At 39.6% G+C, this 25504-nt stretch overlaps 1 protein-coding gene across 5 annotated transcripts; it reads left to right on the top strand.

Annotated features, from left to right (window-relative positions):
* The first annotated feature begins 1093 nt into the window (after positions 1-1093).
* Positions 1094-23741, top strand: ZFAND4 (zinc finger AN1-type containing 4). Of its 5 annotated transcripts, none has more exons than XM_027878108.1 (10): positions 1094-1198; positions 1875-2177; positions 9433-9508; positions 9609-9676; positions 10821-11007; positions 15474-15618; positions 16443-17624; positions 18238-18292; positions 20546-20663; positions 22828-23741. In XM_027878108.1, the coding sequence occupies exons 2-10, from the start codon at positions 1994-1996 to the stop codon at positions 22961-22963; spliced, it is 2151 nt and encodes a 716-aa protein (XP_027733909.1). In that variant the 5' UTR covers positions 1094-1198; positions 1875-1993; the 3' UTR covers positions 22964-23741. The 5 variants fall into 5 exon arrangements, with proteins under 5 accessions (XP_027733909.1, XP_027733912.1, XP_027733911.1 ...); XM_027878111.1 differs by having other exon boundaries at positions 15471-15618; positions 16443-17285; positions 20549-20663; XM_027878110.1 differs by having other exon boundaries at positions 15471-15618; positions 16443-17285.
* Positions 23742-25504: the final 1763 nt, after the last annotated feature.

Below are 25504 nucleotides of genomic sequence, written 5' to 3'. Positions count from 1 at the left end.
GAGTTTTGGCTAGATGAGTGGTGTTGGTTTGGGTGGTTGTGGTTTTTTGTTTGTTCCTTTATGTTTTTTTTTTCTTAGCAAATTTGATAACCAGGGCTGTGTTTTTCTCTGAAGAGCAGAGCTGGAGACCCAGTGTTACAATGCCCAGGAGCTTTGTCACAGCGCTCCTATATGCGCTACATGCTTATGGAAAGCCACACTGTTTGTTCTGAGTGTCTTAACTGGGCCTGAAACCTAACAGCCAGTCAGGGTAGGCCTTGCATAACTTAAAACCTAAATGGAAAGTAAAGTGGTTAATGTAATTAGCACCTCCTAATAGGATAAGCTTGTTTTCTCTAGACTACTCATCCGAGGGAAGCTCTGCTCCTGGAGACCGGCCTGTGGGAGCAGAGGCGACGCTGACCTTCAGTGAAGGTGCCCGAGAGCTGTTTCTGGCCCCTGCCACGGCCGGGCACGCTCCTGTCCCGGATGGGGGCACCGAGGCGGCTGCACACACTCAGTCGTCTCTCCTGTGCCGGCCGGGCCGTGCGCTGCGCTGGGACACACCGGCACCCCCCGGGAGCCTCTCGGGCCGAGCGTGAGGTGCCCGTGCTGGCTCTGCCCCTGCAGCGCTCCGGCCTGGGCAAGCCGCCGGTGCCACCGCCCCTCGGCCTTACCCGGCCCCGCGGGACTCCCTGTCCCACGAGCCCCTGCGGCCGCCGCCGCCGCTGTCAGGGCTCGCCGGTCGCGCGGTGGGCGTTGCACAGACTCACATGCCGCTTTGGGCAGGAAGGGACCCGAAAGCCCGTCCCGCTCCACCCCCGCTCTGGGCAGGGTTTCCCTGGACAAGAGTGCCCAGAGCCGGGTCTGGAACACCCCGGCCATGGGGAAGTGCATCCGGGTTCTGCCCCGCGCACGCGCGGCCGCCCCGCGTCCTAACGACCATAACAAGCGGCCCGGCGGCGCCCGCCCCCCGAGTGCGCTGATTGGCAGAGCTGCGTGAGAGCGGGCTTCCCATTGGTCCGCGGGCGGAGCCGTCACGGGGGCGGGGCAGCGCGGGGGCTGCCGGGCGGTGGCGCCTCCCGGTCCTGCCCCCCCGGCGGCGGCGGCGGCTCCGGCTGCGCTCCCGGTGCGCGTCCCGCCCGGCCCGGCCGGTCCGGCCACTGCGGCGGGCGGGGGCAGGAGCCGTGTGACCCCCCAGCGGACCCGGCGGCGGCAGGTGAGGGGAGACTGCGCCCTCGCTCGGCGGGCTCCGGGTCCTGGGGAGCGCGGCTCCCGCGGGGACCCTGCGGCGGGAGCGCCGAGCGCGGCGGGGCAGAGAAGCCACGCTCGACCCACTCGGGCCCGGCCCCCCCGGCACGGCGGTGCCCCCGCAGGGCAGTGGGGCCGAGGTGCGGGCGGCTGGGCCCCGCGCCCTGCCCGGGGTGCGAGGCCGCCCTGAGGCGCGGGGGCGGCGGGAGGGGGCGGCTGCTCGCCCGCCTTTGTTCGCGGCTGCTCCGCTCGGCTGCCCGGGATCGCCCGCAGCCCCGATGCGACTCTGGGCCGGGCTGCCGCCTCCAACTCTGCCTTCCCCCAGCCCGGGCCGGTCCCTGGGTTTGTGTCTTTTTGGAGTTTTTCCTTTATCTCTGGCACTGCCGAGGGCTCAGCCCTGCTCGGAAGGTGTTGGGCGTCAGGTTGTCATGTCGTTTGTGGAAACAGAAGGTAGCAGGTTGCACCTGGAATGCTGACTGAAACCAGAGTCCTAAAATTACAATATCACTAATGTATTTTGTGGGTATCTTGCACTACCTAGATAGTTCCCGAATAAGCATTTTGTTGTTCATCAATAATAAATTGATATTCTCTCTAACAGTTATGTTCAGATGTTGTCAGAACTGTATTTGTTTGCTTTATAGGTGAAAAGTCCTAAACATGAACAGCAATGCACCACGTGTGTCTTCAAAACTGACTTGGCTAGAAGTGGAATGTAGTTTCCTGACAGATCTTCTTACAAGGAAGTTGTAAATCCTTTCTAATGGCCAACAAGAAAGAGCCTCCTTTTTTCAATAAGGATAGTATGGGACCGTTTCACTACAAGCTACCTTTCTATGAAACTATGGAGCTCTTCATTGAAACGCTCACGGGAACATGCTTTGAACTGCGAGTTTCTCCCTTTGAAACAGTCATTTCTGTGAAAGCTAAAATTCAAAGACTGGAAGGTACTATTCTCTCTTATTTCAGTGTAAACTTTATCACTTCAGAGGAAGAGAGGAAGTCTTGTTTTAGAAATTACAATTGCTAAAATCAAACCAGAAAACTTAAATGTCATGTTTAGTAGTATGTATATAAATTAGGTGCTCAGTTTCTGATTTAGATTTAATTGAAGTTGAGTTGTTTTTCTTTCTTTTTCCTATAAGTTCATGGCTTAGGCTTCACTGGAATTGCTGTGTTTGCTCTTCTGGTGGATTGTTTGGGTTGTTGGGGTTTTTTATACACAATTATTAAGGTTAATTAATCTTAAAAAGGGTATGGATTCTCTGACCTAAGTTGGTTGTTAACCAGCAGAGTTATAATCTTGAGCCATGTAATATGTCTCTATTGTAACTGAGCATACTTTAAACTTGCTGCTATGCTTGTTGCTTATTAGGTTAGTCAGTTTATGGGTTTTTTATGATACTGCAGTCACAAGAGCAACTGCAGTGCAGGCAAATCCCAAAGGCAGCTTTAAGTTACTGATTTGAATTTTTGTTTAGGTGAGTGATCTTTTGCTGTTAGAGGTCTGGCTGAGCAATGCTCTGTCTTAAAGTGATGAAGTTGACACATCTTGCAAAGTGAAAAGCTCCTTTAAGTTATGGGGCCAGTCCTGATGCTTATGCAAGAAGAAAAGGTGTAGGTTAGTCCTCTCTTACTTCTTTCTCTCTATGGTGAGAATGATCCTGCATGAAAGGATATGATTTGAAATATTTAGATATACATATTTTAACTACTTTCAAGCACTGCATTCTCTTCTTCACTTTGGACGGGTTAAAGAACTATAGCTGCAGAAGCTGAGAGTATCAGAGTTGCTCATTTTAAGAAAAGAGATCTTCTCTTTGCCTAGGGTACCGGTGTTTTTCATCCTTCTGTCTGTGTGAAACCCATTCTCTGGGAGATGTAATATGATGCTTAAGACTTGAATCTAAGATACTCTCCTCCTCTTATGGAAATCTGCTCTAAGGGATGGGGAAAAAAAGGTAGCTGGCACAAGTCAAAACATAGAAGCATTGCAACAACAGGGAGATCCAAGAGGGAGATCTTTTTGCTACGGAGATTCACATGGCAGAAGCTCCACCATGCAGGTAACTGAGTTCACATCCATCTAGGTACAGTAGTGCAGCTGTGTGGATATGCTTTTGTTTCCTGTGGTCGGGGCAATAATTAATCACAAGTCAGAGAATGTGTTTAAGATGCTCCTGGAGGTTAGAGGTGAAACAAGAAAAGGTAAGGGTTTCTCTTTTCTATAACTGAATGAAGGTGTAGGAGGGATGCATAGAATGCTAACTAAGGATGAATTAAAAGGTAGCATAGGCAGTAGAGTACAGGAGAAGGCAGGTTATCTGGGCAGTGTCTCTGAAGTAGTGAGCTTTAAAGGATACATGAAGAGATCAGTGGGAGATGTGAAGAAGAGGAATTTGTATTTCTTGTAGTCCAAAACATGAGCCTGCGAATACACATACTGAATTATACCTGTAACTTATTGTAGATTGGGTATGCTTGGCTTATAGAAGTGTCATAATTTTTTTATTAGAACAGCTCAGTAAGGAGGTTACAATATTGCCTATTCAGAATTTTGTTCACATGTTGTAGTTCATAGGATGATAAGGTAATTATGATTTAGGTGCCTGCTGTATAGAATTAATTATTAGTAAGTAAATTTTATTAAACATGGAAGATGAGTTCACTAGTGATTATCACTGAACTGCTGAAAGTCAGCTGAAATACCTTGATACTCCATAACAGAGCTAAAATATCTAAGTAATGTGCTTATTAATACGATTTATGGGAGACAGAGTGAAAACGAATTGATCAACTATGTGTGGAGGGAACAGATACACAATAACTAATTTTATGTTGCACTTGTGGTTACTATTGCATATAAAATAACTTTTTAGTGATGAAGTTCCTATTATAGTGCACAGATTCGAGCAGTAAATTACTCAGGTGGACCAAACATTTTAAATTTGTTGTGATTTAGCATGGGAAGGAGAAAGTTTACATCTGCTCCTGATTCTACTGCTGGTATTCACTTTTTGTTGTTGCCCTGTGTCAACTTTCATGGGGTGTGAATCTCTCTCATTTAAGCTGTAGTTCTGTCTGGAGAATGTTTCCTATGCTGCTGGAAGACTCTAGGGTCCCTAGTATGTGTATTGTCTCTGGGGACTCATTTGGGCATTGAAGATGACAGTGCATAAGCATACATAAAGACACGTTTTGAAAAAATGAGCTGCAACCTGAAAATTCCGAGAAAAAAAATCTAGAATTTTATCTGAAGTTTACGAATCTGTTCAAATGTTACCAGTACCTCTAATTGTAGGAAGCTAATAATGAATTTAGAATAAGACAAATTAAGCTTTGTCAACAACGGGAATATCAGTAGCTGTAGATTGTCTGCACTGTAATAAAAAACCATAATATGGATGGCATGTTAGGCATTTTGTATACTTCAGATGCTGTTTGTCATTCTTGGTGCCTATTAGCAATCTGATATGGAAAGGCTTTGTTTAGACAGCTGTAGTAGACATTGATACCTTACTAAGAAAGAGCTCCATGTTTCCAGCTATCTGTTTTCAGTGGGGTTTAGTCATTGAAGAATATAGGTAAAAACTTACTAATGGGTTCTAATTCATCTGAAATTTCAGTGCAAATCTACTCATAAGTTGAAGTTAAAGCACATCTGATGTGTGTTTGGGTCAGATCCAGGCATTTGTCCTCAAATATGTTCCATGCTAAATAAGCAGAAGATTTGTTAGAGATGTTGACTTTGAAGCCCCTAGGGTAAATCACTCCTAGTCTCAGATTCACTGACTGAGCCTTTTAAAATGGTTCACTATGGAAGAAATAGCCCCCTTTGTCTTTTCTGGTGGCATAAAAGCTGGAATACACACAGCCACACGTTGTGCTGCTGGCAGTGCTACCTACTCCATTGGTTTTATTTGATTATTTGGTTTTGAATGCAGGATCATGTGTTGATGGACATGGATAGGATGGTATCCAAGTTTCAGGGTGGCATGAAAAACTGAGCTTTAACACATGAACAGTACTAAAAAAAGCTGGATTTCATTGAAAGTGGAAGTAATGGGGTTTTTAAAACCAAGATCTCTTTTTGCTTCCTCCCTTGCACAAATCCATGTAGCTGCTGGGCTGGGCAATGTTTAGTGTTCTTCATTCAGAAACACCAATTATTACACTGGATTTTATAGACAGAGCATTCAGGTAGAGTATTCCTATAATAATTTCATCTGTTAAAGAACCATAGATAATAACTGTAAACATGTTTGCTTGGTAGGACAGGATTGAGTCTCAAGGGAGCAGGTAGGCTTTGGGATTTGGTGATGGTATTATTGTTACTGGCTTGTGGGAATTAATTTGCATTCTTCAGTACAGAGTGTTAAGGCATTCATTTACATAGCTAGCTTTAAAATAAGAAAAAAACAACCTAGTCATGGTTTGTTCAGTGAGTACTTGCAACTGAATTTTATGGTCTGTGTGCATGGAAACATCTACATTTTTAGAAGAAAATTTAGGTGTTCTCTTGTTCTTGTATTATTGTAAAGGAGAAAAACAGAACCAGCTTTCAGAATACATCCTAATTTCAAATACTTGTGTTCAGCAGGGAGTGACAGATGCAACAATAATTTTGTTGTTGTACGTGTGTTTACTCTCAATTCATCATATGAGTTGTTATTTTTCTTTGGTCTTTTTGCTGTCACTATTTTGCTGCCTATGTACAGCAGCTTCATCTTAAACAAAAGGAACTGGAAGAATGTCAGGCAGACTTCATGTGGATGTTGTAATTTCTTTCAATATTCTGTGAATTCACAGTATGTCGTAATGATATTTATTACTATTTGCATTAGAGGAAATAGCTGTGCTTCTGCCAGGACTGGAGAAGTGGATCATACAAGTGTAATGAGTTTGTAACAGTCAGTCTTGCTTTCCTTCTGTTTACTTCTTGTCGTCTCTGTCTTCTATTTGATTTGTCATTTGCCTGTTTACTGTGCTGATAGATACTAGAAGTTCATGAAGTGTTTTTTAAGCTTGTGCCTTGTCTGAGCTGGGAAAACACTCCTGTGAATGCAAGACTGTCCAGATTGGAAGGTGTAAAGTAAGGTCACCTTTGTCAGGAAATTTTTTGGACTTGTGTTCAGTTACTGCTGATTTGCTCTTGTTAGTCTCTTCTTTGTCAGTCCCTTGGATGAAGAGCAGGTCAGTGCTGACTGCCATTTACGCTGCCATAGTTACTGTCATGCAGGTCAAAGATGGGGGGGTTGACAGTAGGAAAGCAGTCCTGTTGCTGTAACTTGTGAACCTTTGCACCTCTTACTAGTGTAGGTAGTTTCTGAGGGAAAACAAGACTGTCAGCCCAGCCTCTCCTTAAGCAGAGGCTCCAGCAATTTCAACGTTGAATGAAAGATAAGTACGCTGTTTGAATTTTGACTGTGAAATGTTTGGGGTGTTTTTAAACATAGTAACCTTGTACCCACAATATAAAATTTGCTCTGAAATCTACAGGGGATTTTTTTTTTTCCTGGATCAGACTCGACCACATCATCTGTGGTGAGCCTAGTTAGCATGCCAGAAAGAAGAGTATAGGAAGGAAGCTATGCTGATTCAGAGACAGCATAGAGTACCTACTTCTCTCTTCTTCTCCCCCCATTTCAGTAGATCAGATTGTCAGTACATCTGCAGCTGTTTGAATCGATTGTCTGCAGACTCTTCTGTCTTCCTGTAGCATCACCTGCCTAGCTCACTTCCATTTGAGCAGTGAGATGTAGCTTGTTGCTGTACTTACCTCTCAGCACTGATTTAGAGCAGGCCAGTGATACTGTCATTTGCTGCTTAGGGGAGGGATAGTGGATGGGTATCTCACAGTTCTCATTATTGCTGGCAGTTTTACATGCTGATCCCATGTATAAATGTCTCCTCGAGAAATCCTGATTGTAATCCAGAAAAGAGACAGCTGATGAATATTTTGCTGCCTGTGAAACTGTAAAGCACATACCATTTCCTCTGTATATAAATACAGAATTCTAAGAAAGCAGCATGAAAGGGAATAAGTAATAAAGACGTGTCTGTTTCCACTTACAGCAGAGTATCATCTTTTCATCTGTTCATTTCATGAAAAATACATTGTCATTGTCGAATGAGCAAAAACATGTTTCATTCCAGTATTGTCAGCTGCAAGCCAGCCTTTTTAACAAATACTCTCTCAGTTTATCAAAGTAATTGGAAATTGCTCCTTAGAGGCTGCTGAAACCATAACAAGGGAAGACAGTAATGATTGTTTGTAATCAGAACAGTGCAAAACAACACAGAAAACTTCACTGTAGACTCACTGGCTCTTGCCAGCTTTTTTTTTTTTTCTTACAAGGCAGACTTGAAACATAACCAATAACCAGCTATTAAATAGCTGGCAGTGTAGTAGCAATTATGTTAGTCTACTATATGAACATATTCCCTTCATAAATATCTTGTGGACTTCAGAGAAAATAAGATTCTTGTTAAATGCCATCCAAGTGGAGTAAAGTTGTGTTGATCATTCAAAAAGGGGAAGATCTGGGTATGAGCTGTAGTGAGAAAAGGAAATTCCAATTTCTAAAGCTTAAAAAATAACAGTGACAGTTCCTCCAAAGTGCACTCCTCCTCCCAGGGACATCTCCTTAGCATGTCTCCTACTTGCCTGTTTAATCTTCTTGAGCTTTCACCAGAATCTGGTCTCCTTTTCTTCCTTGCAGGTGATGGGTGTTTGTAGCTTTGTGCCTTTACCTAGGAAGGGGCTACTTAATTGATGTCTTGCCACAGCTTGCTGAGCATCCTTGCCAGCCTTCAGAAGCTGAGATGTTTCTGGAAACTAGCTGAAGGGCTCTGATCTTTGTGTTTCCCTCTTGCCAGATGTATTTTGGGAAGTTTTACTGTGTGGCACTGCTGCTTGCATCTCTGTTTGAGTATCTGAACATGCAATGAATAAAAATATAAGATAAGGTTATTTTAAGCCTTTAGGAAAATACATTTATAGCTTTTGTTTCTTAGTCTGAGGAGTAGTGTTTAGACCTTTTTGAAAAAGTAGGTCTTGGCCTCTATAGATTTTCATTTTAATTAAAATTTGTCAGGAATGCACAGTGAGATCTTAATTACTTGGGTTTCACTAGACAGATTGAACAACTTTTTTGATGCTGGAAGAATGTTGTTTTTTTTTTTTTTTTCCAAAGACAAAAAAAGACATCTATTCATCTTCCATTAGCCTTAATTGTATTTTTTTGATGATCTGAGATGTCTCATCCTTTCATAACTGTCCTCATTTGTATTCTATCCAAAATTTGGAAGGTGGTAGCATCCTAGTAAAAATGTGTGAAGACCTCTGATTGTACCAGCTTATACTTGTTATCTTTAATGTGTATTATATTTGTATCTAAGTGAGTTGACTGTGCAGGCAAAAAGCAACAAGAGTTATTTGTGTAGACTATGGATTTTTTGGTAAGGAGCAAATATTCCGTATGCGTACTTTCTTTTAACAAAAATGGCCAAATTGTCCCAGAGCTTGAGTTGAAAATTAGTATTACTGGATACTAATAAAATGTTCTGATAGCCTGAAGAGCACCCAGAACAAAAGCATTTGTAGGACAAACTTTAATTAACCTCTGTGGTGTTAAATTGTATGTGTGAATTCTCAGGTTCCAAACCAAGCTGGGATAAAAACACATTTGCAGGTGTCACCACTGTAATAGAGCTGCCACCGATCACCTTAATGTGACTGTCTGCACTGTGGATAATACAAAATATCAGTCTGTGATTAAATTATTCAGCAGTTCTGTAGGTAGAAGTTTTATCCTGTTTTTCCTGTCAGTAGACATAAAGTTCTGAGGTACAGATAACCGGAAAAAAACCTCCCTCATCTGATGACTGGAAAAAGAGGAAGTATTCAGCAAGCCTGAAGCAGCTGAACACTTCTGCAGACCCCTTGTTGAGGCAAAACATAGAACTTTGTGTGTGAGCTAAAGCCTTCTGAAAATCTTAACTTTGTTTTTAATAACTAATTGGAGATTGGTTATCATGACTAAAGGCTACTCAAGTGCCTGTCCTTGTCCTGCTTCCTCTCTTCCTTCTCCTGTGATGCAGTTTGAATCCATCAGCCCCCCATGCTCTTCAAAAAAATTAAAACTCTCCAGAAGCCCTTCCACCAACTCCAGTTTTTAGTTGTTTGTTTGTTTTGTTTAGGTATTCCTGTCTCTCAGCAGCACTTAATTTGGAATAATATGGAACTGAAGGATGACTATTGTTTGAATGATTATAAGTAAGTATAGAATAAAATTATGTTTCTAATTAATGTTTCTAAATTATTGTTAGCATAAACAACAGAAAATGCTCTAAAAATTATTTATTGTTATTTGCAGCATTTCAGAAGGCTGCACTCTGAAGTTAGTTCTGGCTATGCGAGGTGGACCTGTTAACACCAGAAGAGGTAGGTGTTAACTAAGTTAAAAATAGTGGTCTTTCAATGTCTTATAACTGTAAAGAGCTTCTCTTAGCTAAGCATTTTGGACAATCAGACGTAGTTTCAAATTAACTGGAAAAATACTCAGCAAACGTAGAGGGATTTTTTTTCACCACCTTTTCTTTCTTAGCATACCAAGAGCACTTTGTTTACTCTTCGTTTATTTGTATGTATAGAATCATGAAGTCATAAAATCAGCAATTCTTCACTTGAAGAAAAAATTATACTATAATGTCATTATACAAATAGTTTTTAAAATATGTTGGTAAGAATCAAGCATAGTTTCAGTCAGATGATAAACTTGATTATGTACATCATCTATATAGAAATAAAAATGGAGAAATACCCTTGTGGTGGTTTTAATCTAGGCCTTCCCTGGTTACCAGTTTGTAACCAAGGAAGGGGCAGTGTTCTCAGTATTCCATACAGTTTTTACGTAAATCAAGGTATAAATAAGAAGGGAGGAGAGGCCTTCGCCTCTCTTCTTTTCCACTGAAGTTCGGGAACAGTGGGTCCCTGCATTAGTCTTGCTTATCTAAGGCTGAGGCCTGCAGCATCCACTGGCCTGCCATGTAGAGGCTTGGGGAGTGCTGGCCGTGTGTGTGTCAATCCTGTTTTTTTTCTAAGGGATGTGGTGAAATTTGTTTTACTAGTTATTTTACTAATTCTCGGGTTTGATTGCGTATATCTGCTCGGTGTCCTTTTTTTGTTCTCTTTTATTCCTTTTCCCATTTCCCTATCCCTTCGGGGGGATGTTTAGATTCCCTTTTGCTGTGTACATAGCATCTTAACTGTAATATACATAAAATATATATTTTTTTATATAACTAGCTTGATTTTCGAGTTCTTCAATTTCGATAGTTTTTTTCCTTTGCCCTGGGAGAGGTAGGAAGGGGGAAGAGAGGGGCTGCTACTGGAGGGTTGGGCATTTGGCAGGGAGCCAAGTCTGAACCATCGCAACCCTTGATAACTTTCACTTGGAAGAAGACTCAGCATATCTTGTAGGTTGGGAATTTCTGTTATAAACTGAGCTGAGCTCTCAAAGTTGACAAAACAACACTAATAATGTTTAATAATGTTTTGGTTTTATTTTGGTTTTTTGTCTTTGTAGTTCCTGTGAAAGACCCTATCAGGGAAATGGCTGAATACATGGATCCTACTAGAGACAAGACCTGGGAGAAAGGGCCATCCAACAAACAAGTTACCTTCTTAGTATATCGAGAAGGAGATAGGTTGAATTTCTTCCGTGTGGTTGACCGGGGTGATGGCACTTTAACACCATTATCTGAGTCTTTGAGGTAAAGTTGGTTTTAATCTTTATATTATTCTTCAAAAGTGGGTTGCTGTATAATTTTCAGCTTTATTTGTTGACTTTCTCAAAAGAATATCTGGAATATGCAAGAATTATTCCCTAAGGTCTATTAAATTGCTGTAACTGGGTGACCTAACAGCACAGTAGTGCTTTGTGGTCAGTGGTCATGCTGATGGTTCTCTTTATCACTGTGTGCATTAATATAGTGAGATAAAGCTGACCTCATACTTAAGGCAATTCTCAGCATTCCAGCCCTTTCTGAAAAGCAGCATTTCACAGGAGAGTCACTTTGACCATATAAGATATTAAAGCCTTCAGTTAAGCACTTTCTCTTCCATCTTAAGGCATTTGTTTGGTTTTGTAAACATTTCTCTGTTTACAGCAGAATTTTTTTTCCTATGCATATGACTTGACCAAACGGTTAGTCAGGAAGACAGTAGGATGGCAGTGCAAAATCCTGTGGGTTTTGTTTGTTGGGGTTTTTTTGTTCATTTTTGGGGGGGGGGGTTGTTTGGGTTGAGGGGTGTAGCTTTGTTCTGGGTTTTTTTTGTTGGTGTTTTTTTTTGGGGGGGGTGTTGTTTTTTTGTTTGATTTGGTTTGGTTTTCTAAAATGTACTAAAGTAATTACTGATAGAGCTAGCCTTTGGATGTAATTAGGCCTCAAGTTAGCTATTGTTGACATACCAAGCTGTAAGAATCAAAGTGCTGTTATCATCAGAAGAGCAAGTATGTCACTTAACCTACTAATGTAGTGAATGGTTTAGTAGTCTTTTTCTAAAGCTATCAAAATTGGTAATATCTATTAAAAATTATTACATTCTGGTTTTATATTGCAGCTTTTGGGTAGGGTTTTTTATCCTCTCAAGGACTTAATAATTGTACAATTGTGAGGAAAGGAGTCCCTATTCTGGAACTAACTGCATTTTCTCCAAGGCCAAGGCTTGTGCTAAGTGACTATTCTTGTTTCTATTTGCAAAGTGAAAGCAAGAGCTTTGTACTGGGTTTGTATTCAGTGATACTAATCTTATAAACTTCTATAAAAGATCTGTACTTTAAAACTACTGACTGAATGAAATATCAGGGTTGAGTTCCCACAGTGTTATACAGAGTAGAAAGACCTAGTGTTTGTTATACAATTACTGGAGAGAAGGAAAAGATACAAATACTTTTGATCTGTGATCTTTAGGCCCCTGCACTCTTTCAGTAAATTAAATTAAAAAAATTAAATGGCCAGTCTCTTCGCGAACGAAGAACCGGGGAAGGTCTTTCCACCTTCCAGCCTGCGCATTGGATTTTTTAGGTGAGACACAGTGTGCGCGGAACTGAGCCCACCCTTTAATCCTGAGGTTCATCTGCCGGGGCCAAGCACGCTTGGACGGTGGCAGCGAGGTCCTCAGGACGTAGATGGATTGCCTTACAGGGCTAGCGAGCTCCATCTGCCCGGGGAGTGTCCTAACCGGGAATCAAACCCAGATCTCAGCGTTGACAACGCTGTGGTTTAGCCACTGCACCACCAGGGACACTCTTCAGTAAATAGCCACATATGGTATTGTGTGTAGGTTTGAACTAGGTTGAACCAAGCATGATTGGTGAGAACTGACAACCTTGCTGCTGCTTTGGGCTAGATACACTTCTGCAAAGAGCAATCCAGTGTGATTCTTGTTCTCATTGATACTCTGCCTATTACCGCATTGTTCCTGTTTAACGTTTTGACTCCAGCGAACATCCAAACCAATCCAAAAAGCTGGGACTGTGGATGCTAAATGAGTTATTGCAAGGAATTGTCAAAAGGAGTTCAAACTTTCAATTTTGAGTAGAACGGGCTCCCTGGTATCCACCTGCATGTTCAAATCTTTGTGTGTATGTGTGTTGATTTGCACACACACACACACCCCTTCCCCATTTAAAACTAGTGTGGACAATTGTCTTATGGTCTTAGTACTTTTCCATTAGGATCCCAGTGTATGGATTAAATATTAATTTAATTGAGATTGGGTAAATGTTGAAAATTGGAGGAATAAACTGCAATCTTTTGGCTCTCACAGGGCACCAGGGCAAGCCTTTCAAATCATAGCAGCACATATAAAAGTCACATACATTGTGCTTAAGAAATATGCTGTCACTTGTCAAATGAACCAGTTAGGATGAAAGCCGTGTGAGTTGTTTCTATATCTCTGTGCTTTCCATGGGAGATCATTTATTAGCTTTTCTACTAAGGCAGACAGTAATTTGCAGAGGGACGAAATCCTTATCTTTGAATTTGTTATTAAGGCTGTGTTAGAGTGTGGGAAATGGAAAAAGTAGCAAAGGGAGGAGAGAATGGGAACAAATCAGACCTTTTCCTTTGATCTTTATAGAGGAAGGCTGTGAATCACGCTGAATACTAGTGTTTTCCACACTGACAGTTAAATGTGTGTCTGTGTGTGGGTTTACTGATGACTGAGCATTTTGAGGCGCTTGTTTATCAGCTTCTCTCACTCTGTATGTGTGTGGAGCAGGATTCAATGACTGAAATTTTGAAATGAGACATTGGTTTCAGTTTTGTTTTATAGGTCTCCAGATCATTTTATTTTATCTGTGGTTGAGTTAATGGTTAAAACTTGACAAAGTGTAAATGCACTCAATGATCGTTGTCTCTGGATTAAAAGAAAAGTGTTGACAGTTGTGGTAGAGGATGGGCAGACATGTGTGCCAAAAGGGTTTCAGCAAGCTAGTAGTTTTTGAGACATGCATTTTAAAAGCAAGAGTTCAGGAATGTTGACACCTATGGACAAAGTAAATTTAAAATTTACTGATTGGAAAATAGGCTGAAAGTATCATTTAGATCAAAATTCCCAGTCCAACTTCTATAATTTTACAATACATTAAACAATCCTTCTATTACTCCTTTATTTTTGAGTGTTTTTGACCTCTACTTAGTCAGAAAATTGAAAAAAATAAAAAGGATAACTATTATTTTTACATTTAGAAAAGGCAACAAACAAACAAAATAACCACAAACAAACAAACAAACATCAGACATACCACTTTCTTTCCTATCCTTACCTTGAAGGAAGGGAAGTTCAACAATTTATTTTGAGTTGGTGACTTTAATCTTTGAGAGTTAAAATTTTGAAATTATTTTTTTTAGTGTTGGTCAGACATGCTGACTGTCCCCATATGGAACCATTCAGGTCTTGGTAAGAATTGACTGGTTTATTTTGCTGACTCTTGCTTTGAATTTGCTGCCATCTTGCTCTTCGTGATGTCTCCCAGCTGTGCTGCCTTTGGAATTTTGCTACATCTTAGGGAAATGGATTTGGAGAGTCAGTACAAAAAATACTGGCTCTTGACTAAGGGCGGCAGAGAATATTTCCAAGAATCAGGTAAGATGCCAGCTCTAATTAGTGATTTTTTTTTTTTTTCTTTTGGTACTGACTTCCTCGTGACCTTTAGTTCTTCCTTGATCTTTTTTGAGACTAGAAATTTGAGTTAAATCTGCTAAGACATTTGTACAAACACAGGGGAATTGCCTGATTGTCATGATTTCTGGATGCTGACAGCCTAATGGAAGAATTAAAGCACTCCTTAAAAATGTACTACATACAATGTTTAAAATGTATCAATTTGTAATGAATTGGACGCTCCTAATGGTTCTTTCATTTCACTGTCAAATGTTAAAATGTTAGTGATAATGCTTTATTGCTTCCTAGGAAAAACAAGTTAGATGCTGATTTTAAAGCATTGAGGTTTTGCAGTCTTTTAAAATGCAGAATGGAAGAAGGAAATGTCATGCTATAAACTTCCAGTGACTACTGAGTTAAAATATTTTGTCTTGGGATTAGCAGTTCTAATCTATTTATTTTTTTTCCAAATGTGAGACTTTTTGGAAACCTAAACTGATCTTTTTCTTTTTTTTTTTTTTTTTTTTTTTTTTTTTTTTTTTTTTTTTTTTTTTTCTTTTTTTTTTTTTTATATTTTGAAAAGGAGAAATAGAATATCACATCCACATGGGTGACCCCTCCATTTCCATTTATGGTGAGAACACCCCTCAGGATGGATAGAAATTTGGACTTTTCCTTCCATGCCAGTGTCTGGTTAATTGGAAAACTGATCAGCTTGTTGTCTGAGTCACACACTTAACAGCTTTGGCATATCTTCAGGAGACATTTGTGGAACTGGATATCCCCTCTGGGGGAAAAATATATAGTGAGTGTGAACCAACTGTATATGATATAACAACTTCCCAGAAGCGTGGCTATGTTCGGATTTCGGCAAGATCACTTTGCTCTTACAAGGGATGCTTATGTGGATAAGTGGATTTGAAATGTCTTTGCATACAGTTTTACATAATGCTTTGTCAACAGATCAACTACGGATATGACTTCCTAGTTGTGAGAATACTCTACATTGAAAACATAATTAAATTACCTGATTAGATGGTGAATACAAACTTTCTTTTATTTTCAGCAGTGGTTCAGTTTATAATATATATGCTGATGATGAAGATGAGACAGAGGCATCACCTTCTGGACAACAGATTATTGAGAATTCAATTACTATGAATAAAATGAAACTTCTCAAGGCAAAGATGGAGAACATGAATCTGAGTAAAAAGGTGAAATAGTGATTTCAGTTTTTCTTTCATAAAATAGCTAGGGCTTTCCTTGTGCTGGTTTTTCTAAAAAGCAGGTCAGATACTTTGCTATCTTGGGAAGTGAAGTTATCGAAGATATCTCATCTGTTGTTTATGTAAATACTCTTAGATAAACATTCTCATAAGGAGTATTGGCTTTCCTTGGATCCACCTGTCCTAATTGAAAGAATTCACTACTGGTCCTGGATTTATTTGCATGGGTGGGCTTTTTGGGTGGGTGGGTTTTTGTGGTTTTGTTTGTTTGGGGTTTTTTTCCTTCCAGTACTTAAAATAGCATTGTTTTGCAGTACTGCTCTGGTAAAAGTCAATATTTCTCCTAAATGAAACCTAACTAGAAATACTGTAACTAAAAAACCCATAAAGTGAAATACAAGAATGAGATTACCCTGAAGATATAACATCACACTGGTGCTCATGTATGACTAAGTTACCTAGATTATATTTTCTTTCATTTTTTTTATTGGGTTTGAGGCCTGAAGTTCTTCTGGATAACCTTAATGGCATTCTGGCTTCCCTTTTCTATTTCTCTGACATATGACCTATTTACTGAAAAGCATTTTCTGATTTTAATCTTTTATTTTAATATTCAGACTTTGGGTTGAAGTTTTGATGGCTAGTAACATATGATGGAGTAGAAGGAATGATTTGATCCTTTCTGGCGTTACGCTTTCTGAATTCCTCGGAATATGTTCTCAGTCAGGTCTTTGAATGCAGTTGGAATTCAAATACTGATTGTTGTTGTATCTGTAGGGTTTTTTTATTTTTGTTGGTTTGGTTTTTAATAGCCTAAGAAGACTGTCAAGGTGAAACCTCGTCCTCCAATAACTCCTCGACCATCAAGTGGCTCAGTGGCTGCTGCTCGTCACCGCTTTTTACGAGTGCTCCCCCATATCGGACAGTCGTGCCTACCTCCTCCTGGGAATTTGCATCAGTCGGAGTCTTCCCAAAACGCACTTTCAGCGTTGGCTACTTTGGCCACCGCTGGCAGAACAATGCCATCCACAGCTAATCACTTCCTTAAGGAAGATGACACTTGGCAGAGCAACTCTTGGTCTCAGCCGGTTGGTGGCATCAGGTTACCACCAAAAATATCTCGTGTCGAACTAGAAAATGCAAAACTACCTACAAATGGTGTTCTGACTCCTGTGTCATCCCTGCCTGCGAATTCAGAAAAAGCATCTGAAAATGTGACCTCAGCAAGTGAGGAGGATGCTGTTTTATTTCCAAGTCTGACAAATGGAGAACTGTATGGAGCAGAAGAAGAACGCCTACCTGAATCCGATGCTTTTGCTTTTTTAACGGAAGGAAGCACCGCTGAACAGTGTAGTGAGATCTATGATATGGGAAAAGTGAACCCAGAGCTTGAGCTGCCTGATGGAGACAAAGAGTCTAAGGTTGTAGAGCAGCATAGAAAACCTATTGGCAAAGTGCTGGGCACTGCAGCAATGGAGACTGGTCTTCTCCGTACTCGTGAATTAAGTCCTCAGAAAAATCTGCTTTTGTCACCTCTTCGGTGTGACGCACAAGCGGCACGTCACAGTTCTCTGAAACCACAAGCACAACCCAGATGCTTTGAGGCTAGTAGCTTGAGATCTGCAACCTCCCCAAACGTGCTTCAGTCGTTGGAAGTACGTAGTATAGCAGACTCCTCTTTTCCTAGGACTGCTAGATTTTGTAGTGTGAAAGTAGAGTCACTTGGCAAAAGACCTGATGTAATTTCTAAAGCAGAGGATAGGGACGTTACAGATGCGGCTAGCAAGGCATCCAAAGAATCTGTGAGTTCTGTAAGTAACTTAGGATTTCTGGCTTCGCTGGCCCGAAGCACAAACAGGGAAAGTTTACAGAGTTCCTGTGGGACAGGCAGGTTTCGGACTTCTGGTATTGCACTACCTACAAACCTGCAACATTTTCAGGAAGAAAGCTTTAGGAAAACTGCTCCTCCAAATGAAGCTGCTGAATACATTCTAGTGAGTATTAATGCATCCAGAGAAATTGAAGCTTTCCTGTCTTTTCTGGTACTGGTGTTACAAAACTACTCTGTGTGTATGTATGTGTCTTGTCAGGAAATGCAGATGGGGAGAAGTGGGAGTTGTGTTTAAATCCCTGATTTGTCTGAAACTGTTTTCTGAATTTCTGTTGGTATTTAGACTGCCTTATCCAAACAGGTCCTAGAAGTAATTTTTCGTAGATTAAAGTGTTTGTTCAGTTCGCAACTGAAATTATTAGTTATTGTAATGATAGAATTATGAGTGTCTGTGTTAGAAGTGTCATCTGGCTTCTGCTGCTCACTAATTGTCATTTATTCCTAAGTGTGCCCTGTGACTGGCACCATATGTGCCAAGCTTCAGCTCTCTAATGTACTTTGTTGTTTGGAAGTATGGGGAGGTTTATTATATAGTCATTTAGGGTAAAGCTTTATATTGCAGAATTTTAACTTGGTCTGCAGAAATTGTCTTGGACTCTTCGTAGGTACACTGATTGATGAAACATTGATATCAAATAAACTGATACCAGACTGCCTAAATTTTCATTTGATTTCCATCTGCTAGTAATTTCCTTGTGGAAATTTTTTTTTTTTAGTCTGCGCATGGGCTTGGAATGAATGGAAGTATGGCAGCTGTAGGGAAAAGAGTAGGTAAGTAACATACATAATAATTAAAGATGACTCTTTAATCTTTCCTGGTATATCACACATAGAGAGGACAAAAATAATTTATCTTTGTAAGGCAGGTGGCTTTTAGAGTCCTTGTTGTTTTGCACTTCTACAGCATGACTAAACTTTTAATATTTTTAAGCAATTCTTTAAAATACAGGTGGCATTAAGATCTTAAATTGACATAACTGCTTTTTTTAACATAAACTTCTTTAATACCTAAGGAATCCTGCATGTCATCTGTAGATATAAACATGACTTTTCTGCAATGAAGTTTCCAAATGGTCAGTTCTGTGAATAGTTCTGAGTCTACTAAACAAATTTATCAGTAACATTGTCTTTAGCACTACAGCCTGAGCAAAAGAAAAGCAGGGAGGAAGCAATAAGGGCATGGATGCTAAGAACATTGATGTAGTGCAGATATTTTTCACTATTTTTTGTACTGATCATCATTCTTTCCACCCTAATCTTGGCAACTATGGAGTGCTTAGTGCTTGACATCTACTGAAAATGAATGTGTTATGCCTAGATATTAATTTCTTATGTGATTAATTCTCCTGGGAGGAAAAGAATTGTCTACATTAATGCTTTTAAAACTCTTAAGACAGTGAGCTAAAGATTTTCAGCACATTTAATTTTTCTTCTTCACCTCTTTGACTTGCAGCTTGCAGGTTTTCTTTCTGTATGACCTTAGGAAGAGGCAGGCATGTATTCCAGGATTTTAAGATCTAGGTATAGAGAATGAGCTAGAAAATAGATGTTCAAATAGTAGCTGCAACAGGAAAAATGATGTAATTGTAGTGTGGGAGCAAAAGCTGCTAAAGTAGTGGATTGTGCCTTTGTTTCACAACTGGGGTGCAGCTTTGACTTGGCAGACAATTAATAAACAGGTTTGTTCTTAGCTACTCCTTGGTAAAAGAGGTGATACCCTAAGAGCCATGTCCGCATGATGGGAAAGCCTGCTAACATCAGCATCATTTTGGATACAGCTATGAACAAGACATTCTTGTGGTGTATCTTCCAAAAGATACTAGACATGAGAAAGACCAAGTTAGTGTCATCATATCATGCAGGCTCTTGAGAGGGACATGTCTGTTGTGTAACTGCCTGAGGGACAGAATCAGTTTCCAGTGTAGTTGCTGTAGGGACTGTAAATGTGAGGGCAGGTGTGTTGTTTTTTATGGTCCACAGGGCCATCTGTCATCAAGCTCTGTCTCTTCCAGAAACTGGGCTAATTGAAATAGTTGCTTTCAGATGATGAAGTTATTAGCATGGGCAAACATTGCCTGGACGTTTCGATGCTAGGTAGCAGTGGGGTGGGAGAGAACGGTAGTGATGACTGCAGTGTGTGGTGACTGCCTGGTGCTGCTGTTGAATGTAGCCTGCTGTATCTCAGCTAAGAAGTGACTTATGTTGGGATTAAAAGTGTCCTGTACAAAAAAATGCTTCTGACCTCATCACCTTTTGGGAACACCCTGACAATAAAACAGTAGAAGCACTGAAAGAATATTTGAGAGGATGCGTTGCTCACTTTCACTGTCCCAGCACGTGGGAAATACACATAAGCAAGTTGTGGACAAAGATCTTACTTTTACAGAGGGAACGAAGATGCCTTTCCTTTACATGCTCTCCAGTTAATAAAGCGATGGCGAAGAATTACAGGGCAAATACAGTAAATTTTTAAGTATAGAAATTTTACAAATAATCTGCAAAGTGCCTAATGTAAGCATAGCTAAACAGAGGCCTGTAGTGTAATACTATACTTTCCTTACAATTATGGAGTACCAGCAAGATTTTAAAATGTTGCAGTATTTCTTTGGCAAACTAATGCACTGAATGTACTGGGTGCTACTGGAATGCCCACTTGATTCTTTATAAAGCCATTGTGTGCAGTGGTTTTCCCAATCACACTACATGTGTTCATTTTGCATTTGGGAAGACCATTATCAGATGCATTTCTTAATTTCCTCTTAACTTCTTGCTTACGTGAACTTTTAACGGGTGTTAAAAATAACAGTTCTAAGTCCCACACTGTGATGCCTCTTTGTAAGGTGTTGATAGGCTTGAGGTGTGTTGTGGCTTTCAGGTTTTTTTTTTTCCCCTCTCTGTTTAGGCTTTGGGGTTCCCACCTGAAGTATTCTAAGAAATGTAAAACGAATCTGGGTTTCAAAAGATGACTTATTCACAAACTAGTTAAATGTTAAAGTGTCTTTGCTGTCTTTCTACTTCTGAAAACAGGTGAAACAACGTATCTTCCACCCGTGAATGGTTTAATTCAAGCAAAAAAGAAAATTACAAAGCACTGCTTTCTTTGTGGCAAGAAAACTGGATTGGCAACCAGCTATGAGTGCAGGTAGGCTGAGCATATAACCAGATGTTACTTAAAATTGATAGCTGAGTTAACCAAAAGGTTTTCTTTGCTGCATGGTATTCCTTAAGGATAGAAGATTAAAAGGCAACCTTCAAAAGGATTGAATTTCTCAGTTCAGCAAAACTGCAGGAATGTACCTGTTCTGCTTTTGAGGTGTATGTTCTTCCAGGAAGATCAAGAAATGAAAGGTCTCAGAATGGAAGATGTCAGGAAATAAAAACACAGTAACAAAAAAAGAACAATGACATTTTATACTGGTGTGAGTAGAACTTGTAACAGATACATGTTCTGCAAAGTGTCTTGACAGTAACAGATATGATTAACAACTTGAGGAAAAACTGGCTTTGTTAGAGCTGTTTTTTCAGAAAATCTCTCTCAGATGTGGTTCTGTTGCAACACATTTTCACAGATTGTGAATTTATACAAATTTATATTCAACAAATATTTTATGTGTGTTCTGTTTTTTGCAAGACTTCAGTCACTTTTGAGCATGTAGAGCATTTCAAAAGTAGAACATCAGAGTGCTGGTCCCCCAAATCATGACTTCCAGACAACACTATGAGACCTGGCGCTTGGTCGTGATCATGGGGGGGGGGGGGGGGAAACAACAAACAAACAAAACCTAAACAAAAAACCAAACAAAAAACAAACAAATGAAAACACCAAAAACCCAAATAAACAAATAAAACTCAAGAAATCAAATCACCAAAAAAAGGCCTGCTTTCTGTGTTCATCTTGGTTTTCCAAGAATTTTTTCCCTCAATATATTTTTTTCTTAGTATTGTTTCCCATGAGCTAATCAAGGTTGGGGGCTAATTGACTGTGAGAGCTGCATTTGGAGCTGATGTTGGTCCATGCCAATCAACAGCCAAATGAACAAGACTTCTGCCATTGGAGAATTGTATAGGAGAGTTTCAGGGTGAGGAATTGCTTCCCTACTGACTCTTCAGGTTTTTATTTTGAAACAATTTTGGACATTGCACACTCCCTACTGAATGAATAGCTGCAAGCTCTTCTAAAAGTAACTAAACAACTTGCTTAAGATAAAAAATAAAGGGGAGAAATTGCACATCTCCAAAAATAGCATTTGGTTTGCTTTCAGAAGGAGCAACCATATGACCTTTTACTGGAAAGGAGCATGAACCAAATAGAGAGTACATTCATATGAGAGAAGTGGTGATTATGGGACCAAGAACCAACGAAAAGCAAATTTACTACCAGGCACACAAAGCCACTGAAACAGTAGCTGAAGAGTTTATTAAGAACCCAGATAAACAGATAAATAAATAGGGGATTACAGTCTAATAGTGAAACAGTAAATTGGATAGGTAGCGCTTAATCAAGAGAATTCTGATTTTGAATGATGTCATTCTTTTACTGTTAGGAAGCATCTTTATTGAAAAATTAGGCTATCAGGATACTAATATCAGTCTCCACTTAAAGCACTTGTCCAGATCAAATACAATATCCAAAGTATCTTTTCTCCTGTTAGGAGGTCTTAGCTGCTGAGCTGTCAAGTTTGAAAGCAAAAATTATAATCTTAATTCATCGAAATTGCAGCTGATATTGGATAGATGCACCCTTTTCCAGTCATATAGGAAGTTATGTTCCCTGTAGTTAGTCTGTCTGATGTCTTTACAGATGAATAAATCCGTATTTATTAATGTTGAATGACTAATCTGAGTTTACACCAGACAGAAGTTGTGCCAAACTAAACAACTCTTTTGATGGTGTGAATGATGTGGTGGCTTTGAATTAAAATGCATTACATGGATTTCACCTGATGCCATTATTTTAGCTCCATGGTTTTGTCCTCTGAATTCCACCAACTGATGTTGTGTGAGGTCTTTAAAAAAGAAAGAAAGTAAAACAAAACTCATAATTCTTAGTTTAAAAGTGTGTTTGATCCTTGCTAGCTGGTTCCAGGAGTACTGATCTTGCTTTGCTTACTAGTTGAAGAGGCTGTTGGGTCAAAACTGCAACATTCAGTTAGAATTCTAAGTCTTGTTTTGGGTAACCTGTTAGTGTTATCAGTCAAGAATGTTAAGAATCCAAACAGTTTTGTCAAATAAGACATGATTAAGCAAAAGCACTCCCAGCATGTCAGAGCATTAAAATCTTCTTGTATCTTCTGATATTTCTTCAGATGTGGAAACAACTTCTGTGCAACACACCGCTATGCAGAGACCCACACCTGCACCTATGACTATAAGAGTGCAGGGCGAAGGTATTTGCAGGAAACCAATCCCATCGTTAGTGCACCAAAGCTTCCCAAAATCTGACATGGTTGTGCTGCATGTGGCCATTCTGCTGTTGAAGAACTATGTTGAATTGAGAGAAGCACTTGCTTTAAACTGCATAATTTTGCCATGCTCCATATTTGAAGATTTGCCAAGTAACAAAAGCACATGAGGATGCATCCTATCGAAGAATAATGTGAACACTACTGCAGTTAAGACTTTTCTTCTTGAGTGAATGAAAGGTTAAAAATTAGTTTCTAAAAACTTACACTATGATTAACTGTTACTGCACGTGTTGTGTTTTATATTTGGAAAAGCTATTTCACTAGACAAGTCTTTAAAGATGCACTTTACTAACTTTACTGTATAACTAGAGTTGAGGGGGTGTTGTAATGAGGGTGTCATGTAATGTCTTCTGTACTCTTGCGTTTTTGTCCATTGTGTGGTATCTTTTAAGTTATTTCACTAGAAAGGTCCTCCTCCTTCCCCTTTCTTCAAATAACCTGTTTTGAGATTTTTAAGGGGATAGTGTGTTCCACCTCTCTGTTTCATTCTGATTGGTATCCATACATTGTGTGTCCATTCTGAAAATTACATACCATCTTAATCACATTATCTTAAAATAATACTGTTTATATGACAGGTTTGTTTCTAAATAGACGGTTCCCTGTTTGTTGCCATTAAATATAAGAAACAACTTTAACTTTTTTTGTAATCCTAGATTTTTTTAAGACTTCACAACTTGGTTTGTTAAGATGTTGAATGCTGTTACTGGAAGAAATTCTAATAAATATTAATTTTTATTCTGGTTTATGCGTTATAAATGCACAAAATAACTTGTCTCATACAGCATGTTTCTAAATTAAAAGTTGGGCTCTGTTGGGAGCGTATATATATTTAATTTTTTTTTACATGAGCACTGGCTCGTACCTATTCATGCTGAAGAAGAATTCCCACCAGCTTCATCAGGAATAGTGTGACCAACACTGTGTACTTTTAAATAAACCTCCTGAAATCTTACAAATGTACTAGCAAAGGCAAAATGGATGTTCAATAAATGGTATATGTTAAGCTTTCTCCCCTCCAGCTGATACTGTGTAAGGGCAGTTCAGTAAATGCATTAGACACCTCTAATGAACATGCAGCTACTGCAGAAAGTGATGTTACTAGAAAACTTCCCTAATTCATTCCATTAATGCTTCTGAAATATTTTTATATAAGTTTTATTAAGTGTTCCAGTATAAAGAGATGAATAAAAACCTATAACAAACCACCAAAACAAAATAAGTCTCCCCACACTATATGTAGGTAATCAAATGTCATGGTCCCTGTCTTATCAAAATCAGGGTTGTGGTTTTAAAATGGTCTGTGCTGCACTCAAACAAGAGCAGCTTATGAGAATGAAAATCAAAAGTTGAACCAAAAAAGAGACTCAGTGAAAGAGGGAGAAGTAACTTGAAGAATCTTGTCCTTGGAAGAAATCCATTTCGTGTAGTCTACTAAAACTTCTTAAATCTGAAGTTTTCATAGAATGGTGAGCTTGGAAAAAAATGTTTGCAATCATCCTTCTGGGCAGTGGTAAGATAAAAATATAGTTCTGTGTGTGTGCCCTCCAGGCTTATTATTACTGGAGAAGGTTGCATATGGTATGAAAAACATGTCATTACTGAGCCATGCTAGATACCATAAACATGCCTGTAGTTTTTGTTTCCTCTCCAGCATGGGACAGTACTTGATGTTGAAGGAGAAGAATAAGGAGCATGACAAATGTACTAGTGATTTCCCAACAATTTCTAGCATGCAGCTCAGCAACTTTCTGAAGACAGAGGCATTGTTGTTTTCAAAGGTACAGTAGAGATCTGGTAAGAAGTAGATTTAAAAGATATCATCTGTCATCACTTAGTCTGACTTTGCATAAGTAAAATCGTCAGGAAACTGTTTTGCAGTGCGTTAGAATGGCCATACTCAAATTTTAGTAACACTGCGTAACAGATGTACAGCAGGAAGTCTGAGTCACATCTCACTTTTGACTCTCCCTTTCTGCATATGTATAATGAAGTGCTTTTTCAGAAAATGCAATGCAGTAATAATTTAATTTCCCTGTGTGTAGTTTCTCATAATTTTTATTATAGCTCATTTTAATTATCCTTAATACAGACTTTTCTTCTGCAAAACTCTACTGGTTTTGTTCTCGTATCAATACCATGTTACAGGCATCCATTTTCAGCCAATAGTACAGCCCTAAGAGCACTTTAATTTGTAATTAACTGTTTCAATTGCTAAGTTAGATGCTATTGGCTTTTACCAAATCCTATGTTAGATTGCGCTATGGAATAACAGTAAAACTTACCTAAATGGTTTAGTTTTGAGCATTAATCAGTGTACTATGGTGCTACACATCTGCTTAAGACAAGTGTTTAGCTTTTGTGTGTTTGTTCATGTAATTGGCTTATTGTATTATAAAGTGTTTACATACTGGAAGTTTAGCAGTGACTTTGGTGTGTACTTCTCTACCTTCCCGCCGGATATTTTTTGCATGCTTCTTTGATGCTTGAGGACCTATGAGGCAAAACCAGGCTGGTC

The sequence above is a fragment of the Empidonax traillii genome, unplaced genomic scaffold, assembly GCF_003031625.1.
Source record: "Empidonax traillii isolate 1590-97213 ecotype Southwest subspecies unplaced genomic scaffold, ASM303162v1 scaffold38:size1800464, whole genome shotgun sequence".
Lineage (NCBI taxonomy): Eukaryota > Metazoa > Chordata > Aves > Passeriformes > Tyrannidae > Empidonax > Empidonax traillii.
The sequence above is the reverse complement of the archived record's forward strand: the minus strand, read 5'-3'. Positions and strand labels throughout refer to the sequence as shown.